The following is a 25,706-nucleotide window of genomic DNA, read 5'->3' on the forward strand; positions in this document are numbered from 1 at the left end:
AGAAAGCTTTTGGTGTGCTGGCCTTTATAAATCAGAGCATTGAGTATAGAAGTTGGGATGTAATGTTAAAATTGTACAAGGCATTGGTGAGGCCAATTCTGGAGTATGGTGTACAATTTTGGTCGCCTAATTATAGGAAGGATGTCAACAAAATAGAGAGAGTACAGAGGAGATTTACTAGAATGTTGCCTGGGTTTCAGCAACTAAGTTACAGAGAAAGGTTGAACAAGTTAGGGCTTTATTCTTTGGAGCGCAGAAGGTTAAGGGGGGACTTGATAGAGGTTTTTTAAATGATGAGAGGGATAGACAGAGTTGACGTGGAAAAGCTTTTCCCACTGAGAGTAGGGAAGATTCAAACAAGGGGACATGACTTGAGAATTAAGGGACTGAAGTTTAGGGGTAACATGAGGGGGAACTTCTTTACTCAGAGAGTGGTAGCTGTGTGGAATGAGCTTCCAGTGAAGGTGGTGGAGGCAGGTTCGTTTTTATCATTTAAAAATAAATTGGATAGTTATATGGATGGGAAAGGAATGGAGGGTTATGGTCTGAGCACAGGTATATGGGACTAGGGGAGATTATGTGTTCAGCACGGACTAGAAGGGTCGAGATGGCCTGTTTCCGTGCTGTAATTGTTATATGGTTATATGGTTATATGCAGTAGGTTGAGTAAAGCAAATTAAAAACCTCAATTACTTTAGCAATGAGCAGGTGCAAACAAGCATTCAGTCTCTATGGGGCCACTCAAACGTTTCCATTTGTTGGGTCAAGTATAATCTCCCATCATCCTTTCAATCCTCCAGTCTATGAACACTTAAAAAAAATTCCAATGTATGAAACTGAGCTGAACTTTGATATCTATAAAAGGCTGCCTGCCGCTGAATATCTGGCTTGTGCACTGAGGATCACTTCAGAAACAAAGTGTTAAAAGCCAGGAAATAAGTAAAATTTCTTCATCAGTGTCGCCCTCTCCTTCGCAGGCAATTGTCTGGGAAAATTCTGGAAAGACTGTTGCACCTGAAAACAAATGGGAGAAATTACTGACAATTCCAGTTACCAACTAAGATTTACTATAAACAAAGCCCTCGGCTTCTCTCAGTGGTAGTGTCTCGGAGGAGAAGAGCAAGATTGACTTTGGCTGCTTCGAAGCAGAGAGCAATTTCCATTCTTTGAGATGGATGTATGTGGCGGCATCCTCTTCCAGAAGAACACCATCTCATCCACACAGAACACTTGTTTAGGAGAGTAGCCACGTGTTACAGTGATTTGTTTCAGTTATTTTGGAAACTGTCTTCCACCACACTTGCTAGCCGCCCCCACCCCTTCTCCGCCGAGACAAATTTTAAACAGATTTGTACGATTCTTGAAATGTTTAAACCAGTCATAGCAGGGGTCAAACATCTTGGCACTTCCAGAAGATTCATCATCACCTCAAGCACTTCCAAATCTTGCCACTACAAGATAGCTTTTTCCCAGAACATCATCAAACTCAAGACACATGCAACTGATTCTCATCTTCACACCATACATTTCACTTATTTTCCTTTCCCTCCTTATCTGCTCTTCATAACACTGGATGCACTTCAGAGAATCACGTTACCCTGAGACCAATATCCAATTGTGTCCACAGTTAATTATGTTTAAATAAAGCAAGTTGCACGGAAATAGGTAGGGGAATGGAACAAATGGGAATAATCGGAGAGCTGGCATGGACTTGATAGGCAGAATGGCCTCCCTTTAAGCCATCAGAGGTATGAAAACAGTGAACTAGTGAGAATTCACAAATCAAACATCAGTAAATTGAGGGAGACCTGACAGGCCTGCCTTAACTACACTCAATATTAACGTTCCATAGTTGGAATCTGGAGGAATTCAGGTTGAAGACTACGCTTTGAAGATTGTGTGGGTTTGAAGATATTGCGTAAAGAGCAGGTTGCAGTATGTAATGGATTTTTATGTTGGCTCTGTGATATTGGTTGTGGTGAGACGATGGGACAAGGGTGATGTGGACAGCCCAACCATATTCCAAACTAACCAACAAACATACCAACCACTTTCTGTTTGGTGGCTAGAAACTAGTACCATTGTCAGAGTCTATGGAGCAGTTACCTAGTCTGCTCTTGGATAGGGAATGAGATATATTGTTTTCTATTCCATAATAATCTCCAATGTCTGCAATAATTCTCCGTCTCTTACCTGCCTGAATAGCTCCTCAATATGATCTTTACATGCATTTTCTCTCAATATGTCAATCAATTTCTGGATGAATATGCTTCCGTTCTCAACATTTCTAAGGGCCACGCAATCTGAGGAGCAGAAATCATCAGTGTTAGTGCGTAAAAGGAGGATTCCAGTCAACCGTCGCAACGCAGTCACTTCAGCCGACGAGCTTGTGAATTGTGTCAGTTTCTACCAGTTGATCAGACAATTGGTGAACTCCTGAATTCTGCAAACAGAAAATCACTGTCATCAGATAGATGTGTCACCAGGATCTATCGCAAGGAAATCAACAGAGCTGACAAGTCAAAATCTTCTTCTGATTTATCAAGTGTATGTCTTTCACTTTCACAATTCGACCAGGTTTCCTAAGGAAGAGGACGGCACGTTGGCGCAGCGGTAGAGTTGCTGCTTTATAGCACCGAAGACCCGGGTTTGATCCTGACTGCGGTTGCTGTCAGTATGAAGTTTGTACATTTGCCTCGAGACCTGTGTGGGCTTTCTCTGGGTGCTCCTACACTCCAAAAATGTACAGGTTTGTAAATTAATTGGCTTCAGTAGAATTGTAAATTGTCACTAGTTGTATAGGATAGTGTTAGTGTGCAGGGATGACTGGTCGGCGCGAACTTGTTTCCGCACTGTATCTCGAAACTAAACTAAAAAAGATAACAGATAACACAAAGAATAAAGATTACTTTCTCCCTGACCGTAAAATAAAATTTAGTTAAATGTTTGGACTATCAGTTTGGCATGATAATATTCATTAAACTCAATTATATAAAAAGTTAAAGATATGTTGACTTGGATCTCATTTGCTTGCTGTATGGTATATACTGCTCATGTGCACTCAGAATTCTTATAATAATTTGTGAAATTATGCAAGGATATATTTAAAGCAGTGTAAAAACCGGAATTATGTGTTCTCTCAGAACCCTGTCAGAGAAGCTGACATGGACGTGCGGGGGAACATAGGAGAGGGAGGGAGAGGATACGGTGATCCTCTATATGCCTGGCCATTTCCCATGATAATCAGCCCAGGCTAACCACTTATCGTGAATGGCTCCAAGTTTCTGAGATTCTGTACTAATCAAGGTACCAGAGGCCAGGTAGTCTGAAAGAAACATTTTTTTTGAACCACATGAAGTAAAATTGTGGCCTTCTTTGAACCATGCCCATTTGACCCTGATAACGTGGTAATGGTGAATTTCCAACACCACATGCCCATGTTCAGATAATATATAAAAGTGTTATTGAATGGTAGACACTGGTATAAGCTCAGCTGCTCTTTCAAATTATGGCAAGATGGCGCAGCGGTAGAGTTGCTGCCTCACAGCGCCAGAGATCCGGATTCGACCCTGACTAATGTGCTGTCTGTACAGTTTGTACGTTCTCCCTGTGACTGTGTGGGTTTTCTCTGGGTGCACTGGTTTCCTCCCCCATTACAAAGAAGTACAGGTTGTAGGTTAATTGACTTCAGTAAGAATAGTAAGATTAAACGAGAACTTACCAGTTTGAAGTTTGATCTGTATTTTATGAGGAGGAACGTTGAGGGAATACGTGAAGAACCCGCTTCCAACGCATGCGTGCCATTCTTCAAAGCAGTGGTGTGAGGTCACAGAAACTATAATGACCTAACATAGTAAGATTATCAAAGAGATACCAGTTTTGATATGATCATAGGAGGGTGGGAGCGGAGGGCACGTATTCCCTCAACGTTCCTCCTCATAAAATACAGATCAAACTTCAAACTGGTAAGTTCTCGTTTAATCTTACTATTTTACTTCGGAGTCACGTGAGTGACTACGTGAAGATTTCAAAGCTCTGTGACCTCATGCCGTGGAACGAGTCCATGCTTCACAACTGCCTTGGGTATCGGGAGAGAGTATCATTAGCAATTTTAGACACACTTATACAAAGACTTGTGTGATATAACGAGAAAATACATTTATTAATTGAAATCATAGCCCTGTAACCCTTCGGGCAAATTATAATATTGAACGTAAAATGCTTTCCGAAAATGATGATGGCTCCAAAACTGGTTTATTATAAAACCTTTGGAAAGTCCTTTCGGATGACCATCCTGCTATTCTGAGGATTTGGTCCGTGGGTACCTCAGAATTTTTGCTGCGGATGTTGCTGCAGCCCTGGTGGAATGAGATTTAAAACCATTAGTGTCTATTCCTGCCATCTTTAGGACACATTTGAGCCACCTTGAGATAGTTTGGGTCGTGACCCTTTTGTGCGGTTTCTTGTAAGAAATTAACAAAGCCATTTCCTGACCTCGAATGCTCTTAGTATATTCCATGTATAATTGGATATGTCTTGCTATACACAGACGTTCGTCATATGGATATGCCATAAATTCAATCAATTGACCCGATGAACCTGGTCTGTTTGTTTTATTAACTCATGTATGACAAACACCAGTTTCTCTCGTGAGATGATCAAGGAGTCCAGGCTCAGTTTGCTTAATGACTGGACTCGTTGTGCAGTAACTAACGCCATGAGCATAACCATCTTCATGGTCAGTTTCTGCAGTGATAATGCTGTTTATGGGCGACCAGCTCCTCAGCATGTTTAAAACGACACCCACATCCCAGATTTTGGAGTACCTGGTTTTAGGGGGATTTGCATTGAATATGCCCCTCATAAGTTTTGTTACCAGGGGGTGCGTTCCCTCCATGTGCCGCTCCATTCCTTGTGATAGGTAATTGGAGAGTGCACTTCTGGCACTATTGATGGCACTGTAGCCCAATCGTTTATCATAATGGAGGTTTGTTAAGAATTCCAATACGGCCGGAATGTTCTTGGCCCTTTGGTCTAGGTTGTTGTCAAAGCAGTATATGCCCCATTTCTTGATGTGTCCGAGGTACTGCTTCCGTGTTGACAGTCTTTGTGCGGATGTGATGAGATTCATCGTCCTGTCTGACAGCCCCATGCCGTGTAGTGGGTCTTTCAGACTCTACAAATCAACAAATCCATAGTCTTATGGCATGGGTGACTGCCCCCCCTCCAGTTACTGGATGAATTAATAATTTCGGGCTATGTCCAATAATGGAACATGGTTCTAACACCATCCCCTGTATGACCGAATACCACGGTTGAGTAGGCCAATCGGGTACTATGAGAATCCCAGATGCCGAATATTGTTGAATTTTCCTTTGTACCCGATTGATGATGCAGAATGGGGGAAAAGCATAAAAAACGCAATTTCCCCCAATGCAGTGAGAAGCATCTGTAGCTTCTGCCCCAGGGTCTGGTTCCCAGGACACATACCTTGGTAATTGGTGATTCAACCTGGACGCAAAAATATCACTATCTGGTCTACCATATTTTGCTGTAATTTCAGCAAATACATTTTTATTTAACATCCATTCCGTGTTTTCATTAAATTTGCGTGACCTGGTGTCTGCCACTGAATTTAGCTTACCTGGTAGGTATGTTGCCGATATCCAAATGTTTCTTTGGATACACCATTTTGTAATACCATAGACGAGTTGTCAATAATGATGGGGTTGGAGCAATACCTAATGCTATGTTCCCACCACTGTAGTTCAATTATAGCTTCCGTAGGCAGCTCCATAGGTCTATCAAAATGACCTTTGTTAAATTTGAGTGCTCTAATTTTTGCTCTTTGCAAATTTTGATAATGTAATGGCCCAAAATGTGTGGCCGGGAATGTAGCCACAATCTTCCCAATTATCCGGCCTACCCGTCTAATGGAGGGTCTGTTGGTGTTAAGAAGCTCGCTGCAATCCTCCTGTAGGGCTGCGGCTTTATTTATTGGTAAAGTTACTAACATATTGACCGTGTTAATGGTGAATCCTAGATAATCCATATTCGTTTCTGGTATCAATTTACACTTAACTACCGTCTGTGTCCCCGCTGATGGGTACTGTATAGTATGCATCTCTTAAGTCAATGCTTGTCATATAGAAACCAGCTGATACTAATTCTTTAGCAGTGATAAAGGTATCCATCTTAAAATGAACATATTGAACGAATGTGTTTAGGGTTGAAAGGTCAATGATAATCCTGCAACCCCCATCTTTTTTATTTTTAATAAATATGTTTGATACAAATTTTAATTGTTCATGAGTAGTATGCTCAATCACACCTTTTGTATACAATCGTTGTAGCTCCATGTGGGCTTTAGATTGTTCGGTTTTTGTAAGGACGAAATGCCTTTCTGGTGTATGTTGTACTGGGGGGTTATTGGGATGAGTAAATTCTATCAGATAACCCTGAATACTGCTTAGAACATACGAGTCTGTAGTGATTTTACACCATTCGTCACTGTAGTATTGCAACCTCCCTCCCACTGTCGTGGGTCCCTTTTTTACAAAAGAACCACACCCACCTACCTCCATGGTTACTGGTGGTTGTATTATTTTCTTTGTTTTTTGAAAAAAGGGGGTTTTGTTTTTATTCGTGTTCGTGGTTGTACTGGAGGTTTAGGCTTCCGCATCTTCCAGGGTGGCCGTCCCTGGCCATACCATAAAAGAAGGCTGCTGCGGGTTATATTGGGTTCTGGCACTGCCACTGATATAAGCCACACTTTTCGGTCTTCCATGTGGCTGGTACCGTGATCCAAAATAAGCCTTTGCGCTGGTTTTGATGAGCCCCAGTGTCTTGGCTTCCCCAAACAAAAGGGTTGGGGTTTTAACGGCTCTTTGTTTGCAAATTGTTGCATATTTAGGATCCAGTGCTGGCTGAATAGCCGCCCTCCGCATGCTATTCAGCTCATATTGTACATTACAGAACAGGGCTAGTGCGTCTTGGTGGCCTTTAGTTTGCTCTGTTTTGTCCAGGGTGCGGATGTAAGCTGTGATCCCTGCCGTAAGCCCCTTTAAGGCTTTCTGGATTTTTAGATCATGGTTCCTGATGTCCTTCCCCATATGCTTCCAAATGCATTGGTTGACACTGGGGATTTGTAATGCATCACAGTTACCAGGTGGCAGATGTCTGGCCAGTGTCTCTGTGAATATTTGTTGTTGGAGTTGATGGCCAGACATGTAGTTAATACTGGCTGCCATCCTGGAATCCAAGTCTGCCCCTGTTTGACTTGGTTTGAAGTAATCAGCCACCATGTCCAGCAGTGTATGTTTTTCTGCAGATTCAGGATCATGGGAAGCTGTGTGATCAGGGTCTGGCCCATCAGGGTCCTGCCCACTCTCCTCCGAAGAGGTCGAGATTTCAGGGGGTCCCTCACGGGGTACCCATATGGGGCTTGTCTGCCCACTGTGGCTAGTCTCCACATTCATGGGACTGCCACTGTGAAGGAGCTCCTCCAGCAGCTCCTTTAGACGGTCTCTGTTGAGCTGCACTTGCTATTTTTGGCTGCTCCCATTCCTGCAGCCTTTCAGCAGTGTGCTGCTCTTCTCTGTATCCCAGCTGTTCCCGTCCCCGGTACTCACGGGTGCTGGTTTGCGGGCTTTCCTCGTCCCGCCGCTGGCCACACCGGTCCTGACTGTCGGTCCACGTCTGTTCCCGGTCAGCTGTTTCTCCTGGCTGCTCCGTATGCAGCCACTCATAGCGGGTTTGTTCCGTCTCCCGCACCCGTTCAGCCCTGGTCCGATATTGATACGGGCTGGTCGCCCGCTGCTGCTCCAAGTCGGGCTCTTCTAGATGGTGCGTTCTAGTTTGAACTTTGCCTCCCGGCCGGTGAGTAAGTTTCGTCGGTGCCAGAATGATTTCTGGCACAGCTGATTCCTCTACCGAGGCCTCTAGAGCCGATGGCTGCTGTCTCTGCCGTTCATCCACGTTTACAACGCGTTTCTCGGGCAGCTTTTTTGCAGACCGCTTCCTTTTCACTCTGTCCATTTTTCTGTGAATAAAAATGCAGAGTCCTTACCTGCCTTTTGCTGGTCCTTTTTTCCTTCTCCCGTTACTGGGGGATGTCCTCCACCCTTCTGTTGACTCGTGCAATGCGTGTAGCGATATGACACGCATGCGTTGGAAGCGGGTTCTTCACGTAGTCACTCACGTGACTCCGAAGTAAAATTGTAAATCGTCCCTAGTGTGTAGGATAGTACGAGGATCGCAGGTTGGCACGGATTCGGTGGGCCGAAGGGCCTGTTTTTTATCGTGCTGTATCTTTAAATTAAACTTCTTCCCGTTCACTTGAGGCAGGTATAAAAATCAGTTCAAAATTTGAACAATCATTGCCATTGTTCCAATGACAGGCATGAGCCTTCACTCTCTTTCTAACAGGCCCCTCCCACTCAAGTTGCCATATATTAAAACAAACTATAAAAGGACATGAGGAGAGTTCAAACAGATTTCATTTCTCAGCCCCCTAACATTTCTCCTGGTTTCCTATCCGCTCTTCCATTCCCATCACCATTCTTTGTTGTCGAATCAGATTAAAATATTCCCAGAAATGAGCTTAGACATGCTATTGAGAAATATAACGTATTCATGGTAGTTTGAAGTACATAGTTACCTGGGGTGGATGAACAGAAACAGATAAAATCACTTTCCTTGTGCAGTTTGTATAAAATACCTTCTTCTTCATAATCAGCGTGGGGGTTGGGATCTGCTGAATCACTGACATACACCTGACCGGTACTGCCTGCAAAGAAATTGCACAACTCAGTGATGGGTATTAACCTGCAGCAATAACACAATACAATACAATACAATACAATTCAATTTATTGTCATTTGGACCCCTTGAGGTCCAAACGAAATGACGTTTCTGCAGCCATACATTACAAACAAATAGACCCAAGACACAACATAATTTACATAAACATCCAACACATTGCTGTGATGGAAGGCCAAAAAAACTTATCTCTCCACTGCACTCTCCCCCCCGATGTCAGAGTCAAAGTCAAAGTCAAAGCCCCCGGCGGGCGATGGCGAATTGTCCCGCGGCCATTAAAGCCACGCCGGGTGATGCAAGGCCGCACACCGGGTCTTGTTGTTAGAGCCCCCGGCGCGCACTCGCAGTCCCGCAGCCATTCCAAACCGCGCGGGGCGGTGCTGTAAGGCCCCGCTCAGGTGCTCTTCAACCCCGCAACTCGGGCGGGAGAAGTCGCCGTTGCGGAAGCCCTGAAAAGCGGTCTCCCTCCAGGGACCCGCGGGCTCCCGGTGCCGCCCGCCAGACCCGCAGTTGCAGCCTCCGAATCTCCGGGGGTCGGGTCGCAGCAGCGTCCACCACAGCTCCACCCGCTCTGGACTCGGCCAGCTCCGCGACGGTGAGGTGAGTAGTCGGCACCACAGCCCCCGGTCTTCCTGTTGGAGGCCGCTCCTCGTTGCAGCCCCAACGACAACGGAGACCCGACAAAGAAAAGGTCGGGTCTCCCGTGCAGGGAGAGATTTAAAAGTTACCCCCCCCCCCCCCCCCCCACATACCCCAACAAAAATAACAAAAACTACATAAAAACATAAGACATAAAATAATAAAAACGCAGACGGACTGCAGAGGCCGCTGCTGACGAAAGTCGCGCCGCCCACAACAGGCACTTGCTTTAATATTTTCCACTCCGTCGCATTGAAACCAGATCACCAGCAGCAATATTTACAATAATCTTCCATCATTCTAACTCATTCAGTATCAAAAGGAGGAACGAATCATTTGGAATAGCAAACAACCTTTGTCTATATGTAAATAGTTAAATTCTAAAGGATAATCATTGTAAAATGGATGCTCTCGAAAGGGCAACAGTTTGAGTCTTGGCAATCAGTTGTTACCTGCTTTGTAAGGTGATTAAGTAGCAGGGAATTTGCATTTCCTCTGCCATAAAGTTCTGCCACTCATTCTATTTGGACAATTGGAAGACATAAGAATATTATAGTTTGATTTAGTTTATTGTCACGTGTACTAAGGTACAGGGAAAAGCTTTTGTTGCAAGCTAACCAGTCAGCAGAAGGGCAATACATAATTACAATCGATCCATTCACAGTGTACAGATACACGATAAGGGAATAACGTTTAGTACAAGGTGAAGCCAGTAAAGTTCGATCAAAGATAGTCTGAGTGTCTCCAAAATAAGGTGGATAGATAGTATCAATAGCTAGTCTTTAATGAAGGAAATTATAAAGCCAATTAACTTGAGATAACAATCCCCTCATCCATGGAATCAATCTCATGATACACTGCACAGTATCCTTCTTTGTCTTGCAGAAGTGATCTCCACTTCTTGATAACAACCAAAGCAAGTTCTTTTAATCTAATGGTATCCTTGGCCGTCTTAATTGTCACGGGTGGATCAAAATTTATGTGTAGTTTTGATCACTGAATGGAATGTATGTTCATTAAGAATTTTTAAATAGTTTAATAACATTTTGCTGATCTAACCTAACAAACCTTTTAATCTAATTTCCCAATCTATTTATTCTTTGAGTATTTTCCTTAGATAATCTCTTAGGATGTGGTTACTAATTAATTGAGTCAGCTATCTTCAGCAAGACTGGTGAATCAAAGATTGTTGGGAAAATCAAATTTACTATACCAAGACGCTGTAGGGAATAGTGATGCAACTCTGTGCAGCTGTCTGCATTGAATTTCTCAACAGGCTGCAAACTAAAAAGGTGTTGCCTGTCTCACTGAGTTACTCCAGCTTTTTGTGTCCAGTCCGTTATATGCGCCAATACAAATCTCTATCCCAGCCAGCACAATACCAGTGGAAGTGGATATACCATGCCCATACCCACAAAAACCGTGTCTTAAAAGCACGCAAGTGTTAAAACTGGTGGATTCGGGCATATTAACAAGGCAAATTATGGTAAACAGTAACAGCCCACTCAATCCTCATTTCTCAAGTGGGTCACTCATAGAGAAGGGTTTCGGCCCGAAATGTCGCCTATTTCCTTCGCTCCATAGATGCTGTTGCACCCGCTGAGTTTCTCCAACAATTTTGTGTACCTTCACTCATAGAACACCATCTGTTTGCATTATTTTCACACTTTGGACAAAACAATCCCATTATCTATTATATTCCAAATTAAATGTGGGTATTTAATACTTGGAATGTACCTGTATCACCTAATTCATTAAAAAATGTCTTGATTGCAAATTCCTATAATGTATATAGACTATTCTAAAAAGAAGATATATTTATTTCTGATTATAATGTTGTGAAGAGTAGTGATTGAACTCATCTACGTATTTGGTCTATTGACTTCAATGTAAAGAATAAGCGACATTCAATACACATAAACGTCATGGCAAAGAGCAAATTGTCCCACAATGATTTATTATTAATACTTCACAGATGGGGTTGTATTCCCCTTTTATTGACCAATTTCTGCTAATCTTTATTATATCTTGAATCCTTGCTGGTCTTTATTGTATACAACATGCCTACTGTTCATGTTGTTTCAGTTTAGTGAATTGTAATGTGTAACCAAGGTACAGTGAAAAGATTAATGTACCTGTTAATATACCTGAGTACATGGCAAGAGCAATTTTTTGAAGAGTACTCACTTCCACGGCAAGCCTGAATGATGACAACCTTTGGTTTTTCTCTCAGTCCTTTGCAGTTCTTGTTGTTTAAAATATCGAAGACTTGGTCGATGTGAAATATATCTTCCTTGCTCTTACTGTGAAGACTGCCACAGATTTTATCTCGGAGTCCATGGGACATTAGAACCACAAAGGTGCTGTCAGACTGCATGTGTTCCTCTCGATTTGAAAATGCAACCAATGCTTTCTCCATCCCCTGAAACATAATTTTTTGTTACATCATTATTTTTTAACAGAACGGTTCATTAGGAAATCCACTGGATTCTTTTCGTTAAAAAAGAGTTTTGTATTTAACAAGAGCATGATTATTAATAAAGATTTACTTAACCTCAAATAATCCATTCATAATATTAATATTATTGTTAAAGTAACTGTACTGTAAATTGTCTGAACATACAGAACACCATAAAGATATTAGGTGGGGATAATGCTGCTGTAACCTAATTCCATTCAACGTGGGAAGAGAAAATCTGCATTATAGATTGTATTTTCTCCAAATCCTGAAGGTAATATTTTATGCTGCAATTAGAACATAGAAAAATGCAGCACAGGTATAGGTCCACAATGCCAAACATAAAGCAAAGATCAATTCTTATCTGCCTGCATATAATTCATATCTCCACTCCCTGCATATGCATCTGTCTATCCAAAGGTCTCTTAAATGCCACTATTTTATCTGCCTCAACCACCACCCCTGGCAGTGGGAATGTTAACATAGGCAAGGTTCTGGTGTGCTCCACAATTAGCAAAGTCTGGAAATTATAGACAGGCCTAAAGAAATATTGTCCACAGCTAAATGCAGACTTTAAATTAACAAGCTACCTGACCTGCAGGGCACATTGTCTCAGTTCATAACAATCATCATGTTTTATCAGAGAGATAAACACAAGAATATCATGGCAATACCCCCAGTTGCAAGCACTGGCATTTGCTAGATTATGTCACTACTCGAGCGAGGGAGCACAAATATACCACATCACCTGCGCTATGACTTTGAAGACTGTTGCACTGACCTACACTTAATCCACTCTATTATCCCAATCCACCTGGCCCCAAAACATCAGCATCAACAGAAGCATTGCCGCAAGATGATCACACCCAACCTGTCAACACCCAGCCTACAGAAACCACAAAGTGTCAGCAGCTTGTAGGTTTCCCTGAGGATTGCTATAATTAGCCATCATGAAGAGACTCTTGTGTTTAAGAAGGAACTGCAGAAGCTGGAAAATCGAAGGTAGTCAAAAGTGCTGGAGGTTTCGGCCCGAAACTTTGCCTATTTCCTTCGCTCCATAGATGCTGCTGCACCCACTGAGTTTTTCCAGCACTTTTGTCTACCTATGAAGAGACTCTTAGCTTCTCTTCCAAGAAAAACCAGAACATATTTGGTAACTTGAAAATTAAGGAGTTAATTAAATGTGAGCAATGGCTCCACATTTCTCAAAAATAATCTGTGTGGAATTTGCAAATTCTCCCTCTCTACTTACATTATGTCCTTTCTTGATCCTCACCAAAGCTTTTGACTACATCAATTGGTTGGAGGGTGGGGGTGAGGACGACTTGTGGGGTCTGATGGCCATCTCCTGTTCTTGTGATGGAACACTCTCTACTTACATGGATGACTACAACTACAACAACTCTCAAGAATCTTGATATTATCCAGAACAAACTGTGGCTTGATTGGCACCCTATCCCGCATCTTAAACATTAATGTGTCCACTACTGCCACAGTGTGGTTGCAGTGGGTACCATCTGCAAAATCCACTGCAGTTCTTTACCTAGGCTATTCCAACAGCACCTCCATCTTCATGGTCTCTACCAGCAAGTGGGACAAGGGGAGTAGGTGAATAGGAATACCACCATCTGCAGACTTCACTTCCAGGCCATGCACTATACCACATTGGAAAATATATTGCTGCTCTTTTCTAGAGCTCACTGCCCAACATATAACCTTCATGAGAAGGACTGCAGCAGATTTAAAATAACTTCATCACCAACTTCTCTTGGGCAACCAAGGAAGCGCAACAAATGGTGGCCTTGCCAGTGAGGCTACATCCTGGATAAGGAATAAATAATTAATTTCTGAATTTCTGCTAGGAACAGAATTGTTCCTCCCACATAGCACACCCTCACCAGATGAAACTACAGGTGTTAACTTCCTACCATATTAATTATCTGCAGATTTATTAAAAAAACATATTGCGTTTGTGGAATCAAATATCATATTGTTGATGTGCAAAGGAATTCTTATTCCTCCATGGCATAAGTGTCTTTGGTGAAGTATCTTAGAGTCCCCACTATCAGGGCTGACTGATTGTGTGAATTATATGGTGCAATCCTCATTCAAGATTATTTTTTTTATTATTCTGTGGACTAAAGTTTGTCAGCACCCCTTTTATGGCACTTCTTCCGACTCTTGAAACCATCATTTAAAGCAAGGAAATAAACCAAATAATTAGTCCTGATCAGGCAAAGATATAAAAACCATTTGAAACGGTTTTAGGAGGACATTAGCAATGGGTGTATCGGTTATAGGCATGTGACCACGGGGAAAGAAAATTGTCTGTATTAAACAATACAGTCAAGTAGAAATAGGTTTACGGAGAGTACCGTGTTGTCTAGTGAAGGTCAGATATTGTGCAAGAGTTTTACCTCTGCTGTTAGATTATTGTGTTTTTCGACTTCATACCCAAAGCCATTCAGCAGTTTCAGCATTTGAACTTCATCCACCTCTGCACCACTCCTTGTCATTTCAGGATTCTCAAACTTAATGTTAGTAATCATTAGAGCAAGACGCTTCCTGTTGTGCTTTGGCAACATCATGTATACCTGGAAGAAAAAGTAACAAATGTGTAGTGAACTTTTTACTGTCACAAACTTACTCATAGGTTTTGCAATTGAGAAACACAATTATCTCCATTCATTTTACCAACCGAATAACCATTGGCATGCATTCCAAAGCCCATCCATATAATTCCAAAATCTCGATCTAACCATCCTGACATGTCACACGAGGAGCAATTACACAGCCTATGAAGTGTTCATTCTCCCCAAAAAAATGTTCAGTCATAAGGATCACCATTTGACATTACTTTGACATTAAGTCATCTGCATATAGAACTGCAGATTTGTTAACAATATCATTCAATATGCCTTTTTTTTTTTTAATTACATGCATCACATGACATAGGTGAAGGCACTTTTGCAGATGCTAAATCTTTAACACTGGATCCCTCTAGTCTAATCCTTCTCCCTGCTCCTTCCCCAGTTTCTGAAATTCCATTTGAAATATTGATTCAAGTTCTGCACTCATCCTACCTCAAAAATAGACCTGTGCTAAAGTAATTTATATCAGTTTTACTTTGTATGGGCTTCTTCCCACAATATATTCCTCAACAAATGGTCTCAGGATTATCAAGCTGAGTAGTAAAGGCTCTATCCAAGATACTTCCATACTATCAAAAGCCTAATGGCAAGTTTTATTTCCATATTCAACTGACACTAATTGTTCTGAGTGGGGTAGAACATCAGAGCACAAGAAAAGAGGAGTGGAGTGGTCGCTTAACCCGCTTACTCAAGCCTGTACTGCCATTCCATATGATCATGGTTAATCTGCCTCATGCCTCATCTCCTCTTCAGTGCCAGTTCCCCATAGCCCATACCTGCCAGACCTTTTGAAAAATGTATCTACTTCCTGTTTTAAAACCCCAATGTTTGAGCCTCCACAACTCTCTGGGGTAGAGAATTCCAGAGATGATCATCCTCTTTAAGAAGTGCTTACACACCTTAGTTTTAAATGTCCATCTGCTTATTTTGCATTATCATTTAAAACATATCCTCTCCTAGAGTTGAAATGTTTCAGCATCTAGCACATTATGTCCCCTTAGTATTTTCATATGTTTCAATTAGATCAGTCCTTGTTCTTCTAAACTCCAAAGAATATAGGTCCAATTTATTTAGCTGCTTGTGAAAAGTGAATCATCTCACCCTAAGAATTTATCTAATGAATCCCTTTTGAAATCCCTTCAATGTAGCACATCCTTTCTTAAACAAGGGCACTGAAACTGTGCACGGTATTAAGATGTGGCCTGTTAAACTCTGATGAACAACTTGCGATCACTGGGTCATTGCATTGATAACAAGCCAACAGATTAAACATATAACCAAGAAGTTTACTGCCTTGACAAGCTGAACTTTGAAACTACCTAAACCAATGCAGAAATATTGTGAATACTGGCAGGTGAGTCAGTCTCTAGACGATGGTATGTTTGCCCCCAAATAAGCTTTATGTGACCCAGAAAATTTATCTAGTAATCATTTTTTTCCCATTGTGTTAACCCCTTGCTGGACGTGTGTCTAAATGTATCACTCCCCCTTTACATTAGATGAAAGGCATTTCTTCACATGCCCCAAAGATATTCAGTTGTGAGAGACCTTGTAACTCAGCTCAGACACCCGCTCAGTATCCACAAATAGGGAAAGTTAAACAAGGATAATAGGATTCTGTATCTCTTTAACCTTGACAGTTCAAGGGGTTGCTGCTCTGATTGAAGACTCAGTAAACATGACTCTTATGGTCAGCAACACATAAGGCTTGTTCAATACAGACAAAGCCTTTAAACAACATTCCCAGTCTGCTTTTGGACACAATGGGCCACTGAGGGAAGGGACTGACCAACACTGTCCTACAAATGGGTATCTGTTACCTCGGGTACTCTTTAAATCTACCTGTCACCTCATGCCAGGACCATTGAAACCAGTCACACTGAGACATATTTTATAAAATGTAGGATGTATAGTCATACAGACTTTATACAAAACTTCAATATTAGACAGAATTATAGTGCTGGGGGAATTACCATAAGCATCAAATAGAATTTGCTCCAAACAGTTTTCAACATGTCTTTCATTAGTGTCAGAAGCCACAGCATTAACCACACTAATTTCATGGAGTATATCTCGCTGTCTGCATCATTATTCCAGCTCAGATCAGATAACATAACATACCTCATTTGTCTTGTCAGAAAGCTCATTGTACTGCTGCTGTGGACATGGTGTAATCCACTCAGCAGTCGTGGGAATCACTGCTGCTGGTGGAGTCGGTGGGACAGATGTTACTATGTCTGTAATGCACAGAAATAACAGATCGTTGTTACTGCAACTTACAAAAATGGAACATCTGTGTGCACACAGTCAGTTTCTTACAAGCAGAACATCTCAATCTCAGTCCTGCGTTACGCTCAAATATGTGGTTAAATAAATCCACCAATGGGTAGACTAGGTGTACAAGTTGCTGGACCTCAGTTGTCATTGTAAACTAGACATGACACGTTGAGGCCTTTAACATGCCAATGGCCAGTAATGAACTCAAAGACGATGCTCAGAAAGAAAAATACTGCCATGTTTATTTGGGTGTATTAAAGGCAGTGTGGAGAAACAATAATGAAATCCAAGCAATTGTAGCAGGCAAGTTTGGGGTGGGAATGACAGCTAGGATGCAGTAGTAGAGTTTCATGGTTCTATGGAAGCTGTGTGAATGCTGGACTGGTCCTAGTCCGGGAGTTAATAAGTACTGAATGGAACATGATCTTGGTGTCCTGATGTTAGCACTAGTTGGAAAGGACAGATGCTGGGCAGGTGATAGTCTGACTACTTGATGGGCCGTGGACAATCATGGTTTTAGGATGATATGCTGCTGGATGGGTCAGCTGGATTGGACATACCACGGTATGAGCCATGGCTTGGAAGTTATTGGTCCCTGACCAGTCAGGTTCTAGGAGGGGCAACTTTGAGGCAGATCATGGTCTGGATACAGGGTAATATTGTAAAAGTTATGACCTAGGGATTAGGTTCCCCTGCACAGGTCACTGACTAAATGGGTCTGGATAGATTGTCTACTGGATGTTTCATAGTCTAGATGAGTGGACTACTAAAGGGGTCATGGTTTATTTACTTATGATATTGACAGCCAACTGGGTCCATGCCAGTTCCCAGTGAAGCAACCCTATCAGTTCCATTCCCATTCTCTATATCTCCTTGATGCCCTGCAACTTTAAATACTCAAATGACCATCAACCCCCCTATAATTATTTTGCCTGCGTTAAGAATGAATTTACAACAAAGACTTAACCTAGCAGCATATCTATGAGGCAGCAGTGTTAACCTGCACCACTGGAAGTCCCCACACAGGTCTGGATACAATGACTACTGAATGGGGCATGGCCTATCTGAATAGGTGTGCTTGGATCAACAGGCTCAGACTGTTATGGTCTGCATGGCCAGATCCAGGCCTGATGTAGAATTGCTACCAGATGAATTAGTGCCTGGGATGGACTACCAACTGGTTTGTCAATAGGCTTGGAATGGCAGGCTGCTGTTGGTTTAAGACCTGTGAGCGAACAAGAACTGGAGAGTTTGGAAATAAAATCAGTGAAATTTGTTGTAACATTGCTTCTGGTTAAAATCCACGGCACATGGCTCCAAATAATGGCTCCATTATTACCTCAAAGAAAATGTTTTTAATTATGTACACAATGGATCATTAAAAATATTAAAGTGCATTAAACCAATCAAGAGATTCTGATTGTGGACCTTAAATAATAAGATGTTCTTACCCTTGGATAATTTACACCCAATGATGTTCACTGCAGACCAGTAGGAATTTGTTTTACAATATTTTCCAATGTCATTCATTTATATAATTCAGATTCTTATTTTAAAATAAACTGAATTAGCAAAGGAAATAAACTGTCAGATGAGCTGCAGATTATTTAGAGATCTGAGTTATAAACGGGTAATGTATAGTGTAAGGGTTACACTAATCAGACCTAACATCATTTGGGGTGAAAATATCAGAAAAACATGCAAAATAAACACACATAATGCAGATTTAAAAATATAAGGGTTTAGTTCATTTATTTCATTAAAATAAAATTGTGATTGGGCATCGAACAAAGCTTTGGTACAAATCAAGGTCAGATCAAAAGGAATCAAAGTATCTGGTGCAATTATACAAAGAGAAAATATCCCATCAGACCATCTATCCTGCTTTGTCTGCATCTGATCATCTCCCTGTATAATTTTAAATTCATTGTCTCACAAATCCCACAGAGCACAGTGCATCCAGACAGATGCTTACATTCCTAATCTGGAAAATTCACATTAACTATGTACTATACAGTTAGGATGTCAAAATACAATGGCTGGTGATACACATCTCCTCAGATTTGGGACTGAAAATTTTAAGCACATAACCCCCTGAGTTGGCTCCATCAGTGTGATCACATTACCCACAGCACAGGATAGTTGCTAGCATGGGGTTCTCTGAATGCTTCATATTTAGTTGCCAAACGCACAATCGCTTTTCTACTTGTCACATACTTTCCATTGGGGAAAGGCCCAGATTTTTGCATAGCTCAGCATCTGCATTATTCAGACTCTGAATTAGTTTTTCACTGGCGCTATGTCCCTTCTTCCACACAATATCAATAAGACATCTGGCCCTGTCTTTGGTTGTCACGTTTGCTTGGAGAATGTCTTCACATTCAGAGGTGTTGATCACTTTTGCCTCCAGCATTTCATCCACCAGATCCGCAATGACAGCCTTGCTGAGACCATTCACCAAAGCTGTCCTCTGCTCTTTCAGCTTTATATCTGAAATAGAAAAATAAACTTTGATTTTTTTTTTTCTCTACGGTGTACCCTTTTAAATTTAGCTGAACTAGATGTAGGAGTATAATATTAATGTAAAGTTGTAGTGAACGACAGAGTACTATACAGACTGAATCAGCGTAAGAATAATAACACTGTTACTGTGCAGGAGCAGTAAGCGAGATATTACTGTATCTTACATTGTGTTCACCATACAACACTAGTGGAGGATTTATACATGTAGTAACTGAAGGGTTTACCATACATTGTTGGACAGTAAGAATAGGCGACGTTTTGTGTCGAGACCCTTTTTCTGACTGATGTCGGGGGGGGGGGAAGAAAGGAAGTGGGTGGGAAAAAGGACATGAGAGAACTGGGAGGGGGGTGGGGAAGGAGGGAGAAAACAAGGGCTATCTAAAATTAGAGAAGTCAATGTTCATACTGCTGGGGTGTAGACTACGCAAGTGAAATATGAGGTGCTGTTCCTCCAATTTGCGCTGGGCCTCACTGGCAATGGCGGAAGCCCAGGACAGTAAATTCAGATTGGGAATGGGAGAGGGAGTTGAAGTGCTGAGCAACCGGGTGATCAGGTTGGTTAACACGGACTGAGCGGAGGTGTTCAGCGAAGCGATCGCCGATGTAGAGATGTTGACACCTAGAACAGCGGATGTGGTAGATGGGATTGGAGGAGGTGCAGGTGAACCTCTGCCTCACCTGCAAAGACTGATTAGGTGAGGTGCTGTTCCTCTTCCATTGTCAGAGTGAGGCAGCACAAATGGAGGAACAGCACCTCAGCGGTATGAACATTGACCTCTAATTTTAGATAGCCCTCGCTTTCTTCCTCCTTCCCAGTTCTCCCACAGTTCCTACTGTCTCCGCCCACGTCTTTGCTACACCCCCCCCCCCCCACCCGACATCAGTCTGAAGTAGGCTCTTGACCTGAAACGTCGCCTATTCCTTCTCTCCTTAGATGCTTCCTCACCCGCTGAGTTTCTCCAGCATTTGTTGTCTACCTTCGATTGTTCCAGCATCTGCAGTCCTGTTTTAACATTGTTGGACAGTGTTATGTTACCTCATCCCCATCCCAGGATCCCATGTTTCCTTCTTAGCCCCGGCTCTTTCCCCTCTCCCCATCCTTATCTCCCCATCAGTAAAGACTTTCATTCATCCTTTTCTTTCCTTATCTGACACCATTTCGAGGTGAGGTAAAGGTTCATTTGCACCTCCTCCAACCTCACCTGCTGTTCCAGGTGTAGACTCCTATATATTGGCGAGACCAAGCACTGACTTCAGCGATTGTTCCGCTGAACATCTACGCTTAGTCCGCCTCGGCCTAAATGATCTCCCGGTTGCCAAACACTTTAACTCCCCTTCCCATACTGACCTCTGTCCTGGGCCTCCTCCATTGAGGTTATATGTAAATTGGAGGAGCAGCACTTCATATTTCGCTTAGGCAGCTGACAACCCAGCGGTATACGTAAATATTGATTTATTTAACTTCAAGTAACCATTGTATCCCCTCTCTTGCCGTCCCTCCCCACCCCAGTCGTACTAGTTTTACTAGTCTGAAGAAGGGTTTCGGCCCGAAACGTTGCCTATTTCCTTCGCTCCATAGATGCTGCTGCACCCGCTGAGTTTTTCCAGCTTTTTTGTGTGCTAGTTTTACTGTTTTCCAGTTGAGTTCTACTGCCTGTAGTAACTCATTATCACCTATTCCACAGCCACCAATGGGCTATTGTGTGTGCCATATTTCCTTGATTATCATTGCTTTCTGCATCTTCCATTCATTTGTCCTAAGTACCGTCTAAATCTCTCGTTACTCTTTCCCTTGACTCTCAGACTGAAGAAGGGTCTCAACCCAAAACATCACCTATTCCTTTTCTCCAGAGATGCTGCCTGGCCTGCTGAGTTACTCCAGCTTTCTGTATCTGTCTTTGATTAAAGAGCATCTGCATTCCTCCCTTAACCCATTTCACTCCTTTTCACCTCTCGATTTTTTTCAGTTACTCCACCCATCTGCCAATTAACCCCTCTTACCACCATTCACATATTTTTTAGCCTAACCTCTCTTTTGTAGCTTTTTTTCCTGCCACAGAGTCCACAGATGCCTCCTGACTCGCTGATTGCCTCTGGCACCCTGTTCTTTGTCCAGTACTCCAGTTTCTTATGTCTTCACTTTGTGCTGCTTCGGTATCTGACTTCGTTTGCACCTTGGCTTTTGTTCCCTCTGCCGACTTTAATTCGCTCACTATTACTTACATCTCCATCATTCTTCCCTCTCCTCTCCCTGAATGCCTAATAAAGTGCCATTCCTCCCACATTTAAATGAGTTTATTTTAAGTTTAGAGCAGAAACAAAACAGGCTCTTCGGTACACTAACACTGTCACACACACCGAAGCCAATTAACCTGCAAACCTGCACGACTTTGGGCGTGGGAGGAAACCGGAGCACCCGGGGAAGAACCGAACACACTCCGTACAGACAACACCCGTGGTCAGGATCGAACACGGAACTATACCGCTGCATCATGATATGGCAGCAAAACCACACCCCCACCCACCCACGCGGCTGCACTGTACTCCGGCAGCAACTTGGAGATTTCCGCGTTGAACCACTCGGGCGCCAACCTGAGAAGTTTCATAAGATCATAAGTGATAGTTGAATTAGGCCATTCGGCCCATCAAGTCTACTCCGCCATGGCTGATCGATGTATATCTCCCTCCTAACCCCATTCTCTCCTTAACCTCTGATACCTGTGCTAATCAAGACAAAAGGTTTCGCCGTCAATCTGCGCGCCCTAGGGCACTCGCAGTCGACTATCTCCCACTGCAACATGTCCCGTCGCGATCTCATGCTCCCGGGTAAATTCATGAAGTAAAAAATCACAAAATAAACCAATTCCCGCCCGCAGAATCTCGACGGTACGGACTCTGACTTCCCTCCGCAAACTCCAGTTACAAACATTTACCTGCTCTTCCCATCCTTTCTCAATGCACTCGGACAAAAAATACACAAAGAGACTTCAACGCCGCTGCGCTAGTTCCGGATTGCCGATCTGTGAAAAAAATACTGGCGATCTGCGCAATTTCCGATTAGTGAAACCCCTCAGCCCCGAAGTTCCTCCAACAAAATTGGCGGCGTCGAGTGTTGTTCCCGGGTCCGGTTGGAAGGCGGAGGAGGAGTTTTACTTTCCAGAAAGCTCATTGGAGTTTGAGAAAATGAAAGCAGAAGTGACTAAAAGAAGCAAGACACTAGAGAATATCAGTGAAAGCGCCAGCGCGGGTGACTGGTGAGCAAAGATCTTTGAGCGGACTATGTGTTCAAGAAGGAACTGCAGATGCTGGAAAATCGAAGGTACACAAAAATGCTGGAGAAACTCAGCGGGTGCAGCAGCATCTATGGAGCGAAGGAAATAGGTGACGTTTCGGGCCGAAACCCTTCTTCAGGTCTTCTTTAGGAAACCCTTCTCCCCCTCAGTTCTCCTGAAGAAGGGTTTCGGCCCGAAACGTCACCTATTTCCTTCGCTCCATAGATGCTGCTGCACCCGCTGAGTTTCTCCAGCATTTTTGTGTACCTTTGAGCGGACTATGATCTTTGCTGGTGAGATCAGTTCGTGGTGAAGTGAAGGGCGGTTTGTCCTCTGGAGCACATATCACAGAACTTTTTCTATTTCCAAAAATATTTATCCAGACTAAAATATATCAGAGCATTAAATTGTCAAATTTTAAGTTCCTCACCAAGACTCGTACTCATTTCTCCCCTCACTTTCCTCCACCATTCCTTCCTCTCGCTTCGATGTGTGCAAATCTTCAATCCTTTCGTTGCACTACTTCTGCCTTTTCAACTCTGGCGTTTGCCCATCCACCTGCCAATCCACCCCCCCCCCCCCCCCCCCCCCCGCCGAATAATCTATATCCACACCTTCAGACAGAAAAAAAAAGATGAAGTAACTCAGCCGGCCAGGCAGCATCTCTGAAAAAAAGGAATAGGTGACGATTCTGGTCAAGACCCTTCTTCAGACTTCTTCAGGGGAAAGGGGAACACAAAATATAGACGGTGCTTTGGAGAAATGAATGGAACTTATCAGGCTTTGTCCTGCTCCTAAAATCAGTCTGAAGAAAGATCCCTAGCAGAAACGTCACCAATCCATGTTCTCCAGAGATGCTGCCTGAGGCTCGCTGAGTTACTTTGTGTCTTTTTATACAAAACAAAAACTCTAGAAATTCTCAGCATCTACACATGCATTAGTGTCATACTCAGCAGTGATTGCCATTCATGTGCCCCCCTGGTGTGGTAAACCTTCCCTTCTTTGAGGAGTGTCCCCACTGCCCCTCAATATCCAAAAGCAGAAGGACTGGACTGGTTTCTTCCCCGACAGAGCCTTGGAGTTGGCTGCACGAAGCTTGAGTGCATCCCTCAGCACACACTCCTGCAGTTTGGAATGGGCCAGTCGGCAAATTTCCTTGACAGACATCTCACTGCTGGAAGGCCAACACGTTTTCGCCAAAGATCGTCCTTCACCAAGCTGATGATCTTTAAGCAGCACTTGATGCTCATCTCTGAATGTGTCCCTGGAAAAAACCCGTAAAACAGAATGGAGCTGCTGGGGCTGAACAAAGACCCTTGCATTGTTCCTCAAACCCTCTTCGCAAATGCACACTCTGCGAAGAAATGGGCAACTGTCTCCTCTCCGTAGCGGCCATCTCAGAAAAAGCTGGAAGATGTGTTTATATATAGTTGCAAACCAGGGCCGGATTTAGATGAAGAGAGGCCCTAGGCTATTTCACTTGTGAGGCCCCCCTCCCAATCCCCCACCCCCACGACTAGAGGACCATGACTACCCGACAGTGACAGTGTTACACTTTTAGATCCTACTGTATGTTGTCATTAAACAGTTGGTTTTAAAATACATATTGGATTCACCGCGGAGCGGGGATGCCTTACCTGGATCGCCGTTTGAAGATCTGGAGTGTTGGGCCTGCTGCTTCAACATCAGAGCTGTGCTTTGCGGAGCTCCCAGCCTCGGGCTGTGCTGATTTCAACATCGCGGAGCCCTGGTATCGCTTTGCCGAGGGCCGCCTGCATGAATCTCCGCTCAGCTCAGCCTGTGGACTTTGGGAGCCGCAGTATCTGGTAGGAAGTGGTCGATTTGGAAGTCCATGTCGCTGAGGGTGTTCTTCCGTTGCGACGTCGGAGTTCCATCATCCCGGCGAGAGGGCCTGATGATCGGGCCGCCCGTAGCGGCGATTGCGGGGGGCTCGAAAGGAGGGGGTCCGTTGAAGATGGGAAAAGGGATCATCAATGGGGGGGCGAGGACTCCTTCCCATGGAAGAACGCTGTGAGGTGGAGGCGATGGAAGAAGCGCTCCAAATCGCGGCGGGCGCGGAACTCATTGAGGTGGGGTCAGAGGGGGACAAAGGTGAGGCCTCTGCTGAGGACAGACCATTCGGTATCTGAGAGGGGGAGGTCAGGGGAGATGGTGAACACACGGCAAGGATGGGAGTTGGGGCCGGAGGAAGGCAGGTGAGTGGACTGAGGCCGAGGTGATGTCTGGTGGGGGGGTGGTGGGTGGTCAGAGGGGAGAGGATATGAGGACTGTAGTGTGGGTGGGGAAGAGCTGGGGTCACATAGTTTGAGGGTGATGGGGAAGACCTAGTGAAACAGCCACTGATGTTACTAGGGTTGTGGAGACTGACACTAGGACCCAGCACAGTCAAACCCAGGGGAGTGGGAGTCTGCAGCGTGGAAGCTTCAGGCCCGGTGCTGAGTCCAGGCTGCAGGTAAGGCGACGGCTGCTGGAGGGCGGTGGAGTGGCGAGGGTCGGTGGAATCGATGGTGGAAGTCCGGGTCAGCGGGCGAAGCGTGGGAGGTCCCGGTGGGCGGATGGTCGGTTGGGTGGCGAGATTCGGTGAGGCGGTGACGTTCGGTGGACTCCAGTGGGGCGGCGAGGTTCGGTGGGCCCCGGTGAGGCGGCGACATTCGATGGGCCCCGGTGCAGCGGCGATGTTCGATGGGCCCTGGTGCGGCGGCGAGGTTCGGTGGACCCCGGTGCAGCGGCGAGGTTCGGTGGGCCCCGAGGTGAGTAGGCCCCGGTGCGGCAGCGAGGTGAGTAGGCCCCGGTGTGGCGGCGAGGTTCGGCGGGCTGCTCCGTGATGGTACCTCAGTGCTGAAGCTGTAGCTCGAAGCTCTGGCCGGTCCTGGCAGGAATGACCGTGCCAATCCGAATGGTAGGCAGGGGGCAAAGATGCAGCTCGGAGTAAGAACGCATCCTTGCCCAGGTAGGGACTGGGAAAAACGGTTAAATAAACGACATAACTTCTGCTTTGTCCTGCACTTGCGATCCGTGATGGTGTAGGCGTTTTTAGTTGCGTAG

General features: G+C 43.9%; 1 protein-coding gene across 1 annotated transcript; it reads right to left on the reverse strand.

Moving 5' to 3' along the window:
- Nucleotides 1-656: 656 nt before the first annotated feature.
- On the reverse strand, nucleotides 657-22,521 carry LOC116988994 (caspase-1-like). Its single transcript, XM_033046095.1, has 8 exons — nucleotides 22,302-22,521; nucleotides 19,063-19,335; nucleotides 16,690-16,805; nucleotides 14,335-14,511; nucleotides 11,647-11,881; nucleotides 8,660-8,788; nucleotides 2,194-2,303; nucleotides 657-1,014 (listed from the first exon to the last, which is right to left on the reverse strand). The coding sequence occupies exons 1-8, from the start codon at nucleotides 22,312-22,314 to the stop codon at nucleotides 922-924; spliced, it is 1,146 nt and encodes a 381-aa protein (XP_032901986.1). The 5' UTR covers nucleotides 22,315-22,521; the 3' UTR covers nucleotides 657-921.
- Nucleotides 22,522-25,706: the final 3,185 nt, after the last annotated feature.

This window comes from Amblyraja radiata, chromosome 28 (assembly GCF_010909765.2).
Source record: "Amblyraja radiata isolate CabotCenter1 chromosome 28, sAmbRad1.1.pri, whole genome shotgun sequence".
NCBI lineage: Eukaryota > Metazoa > Chordata > Chondrichthyes > Rajiformes > Rajidae > Amblyraja > Amblyraja radiata.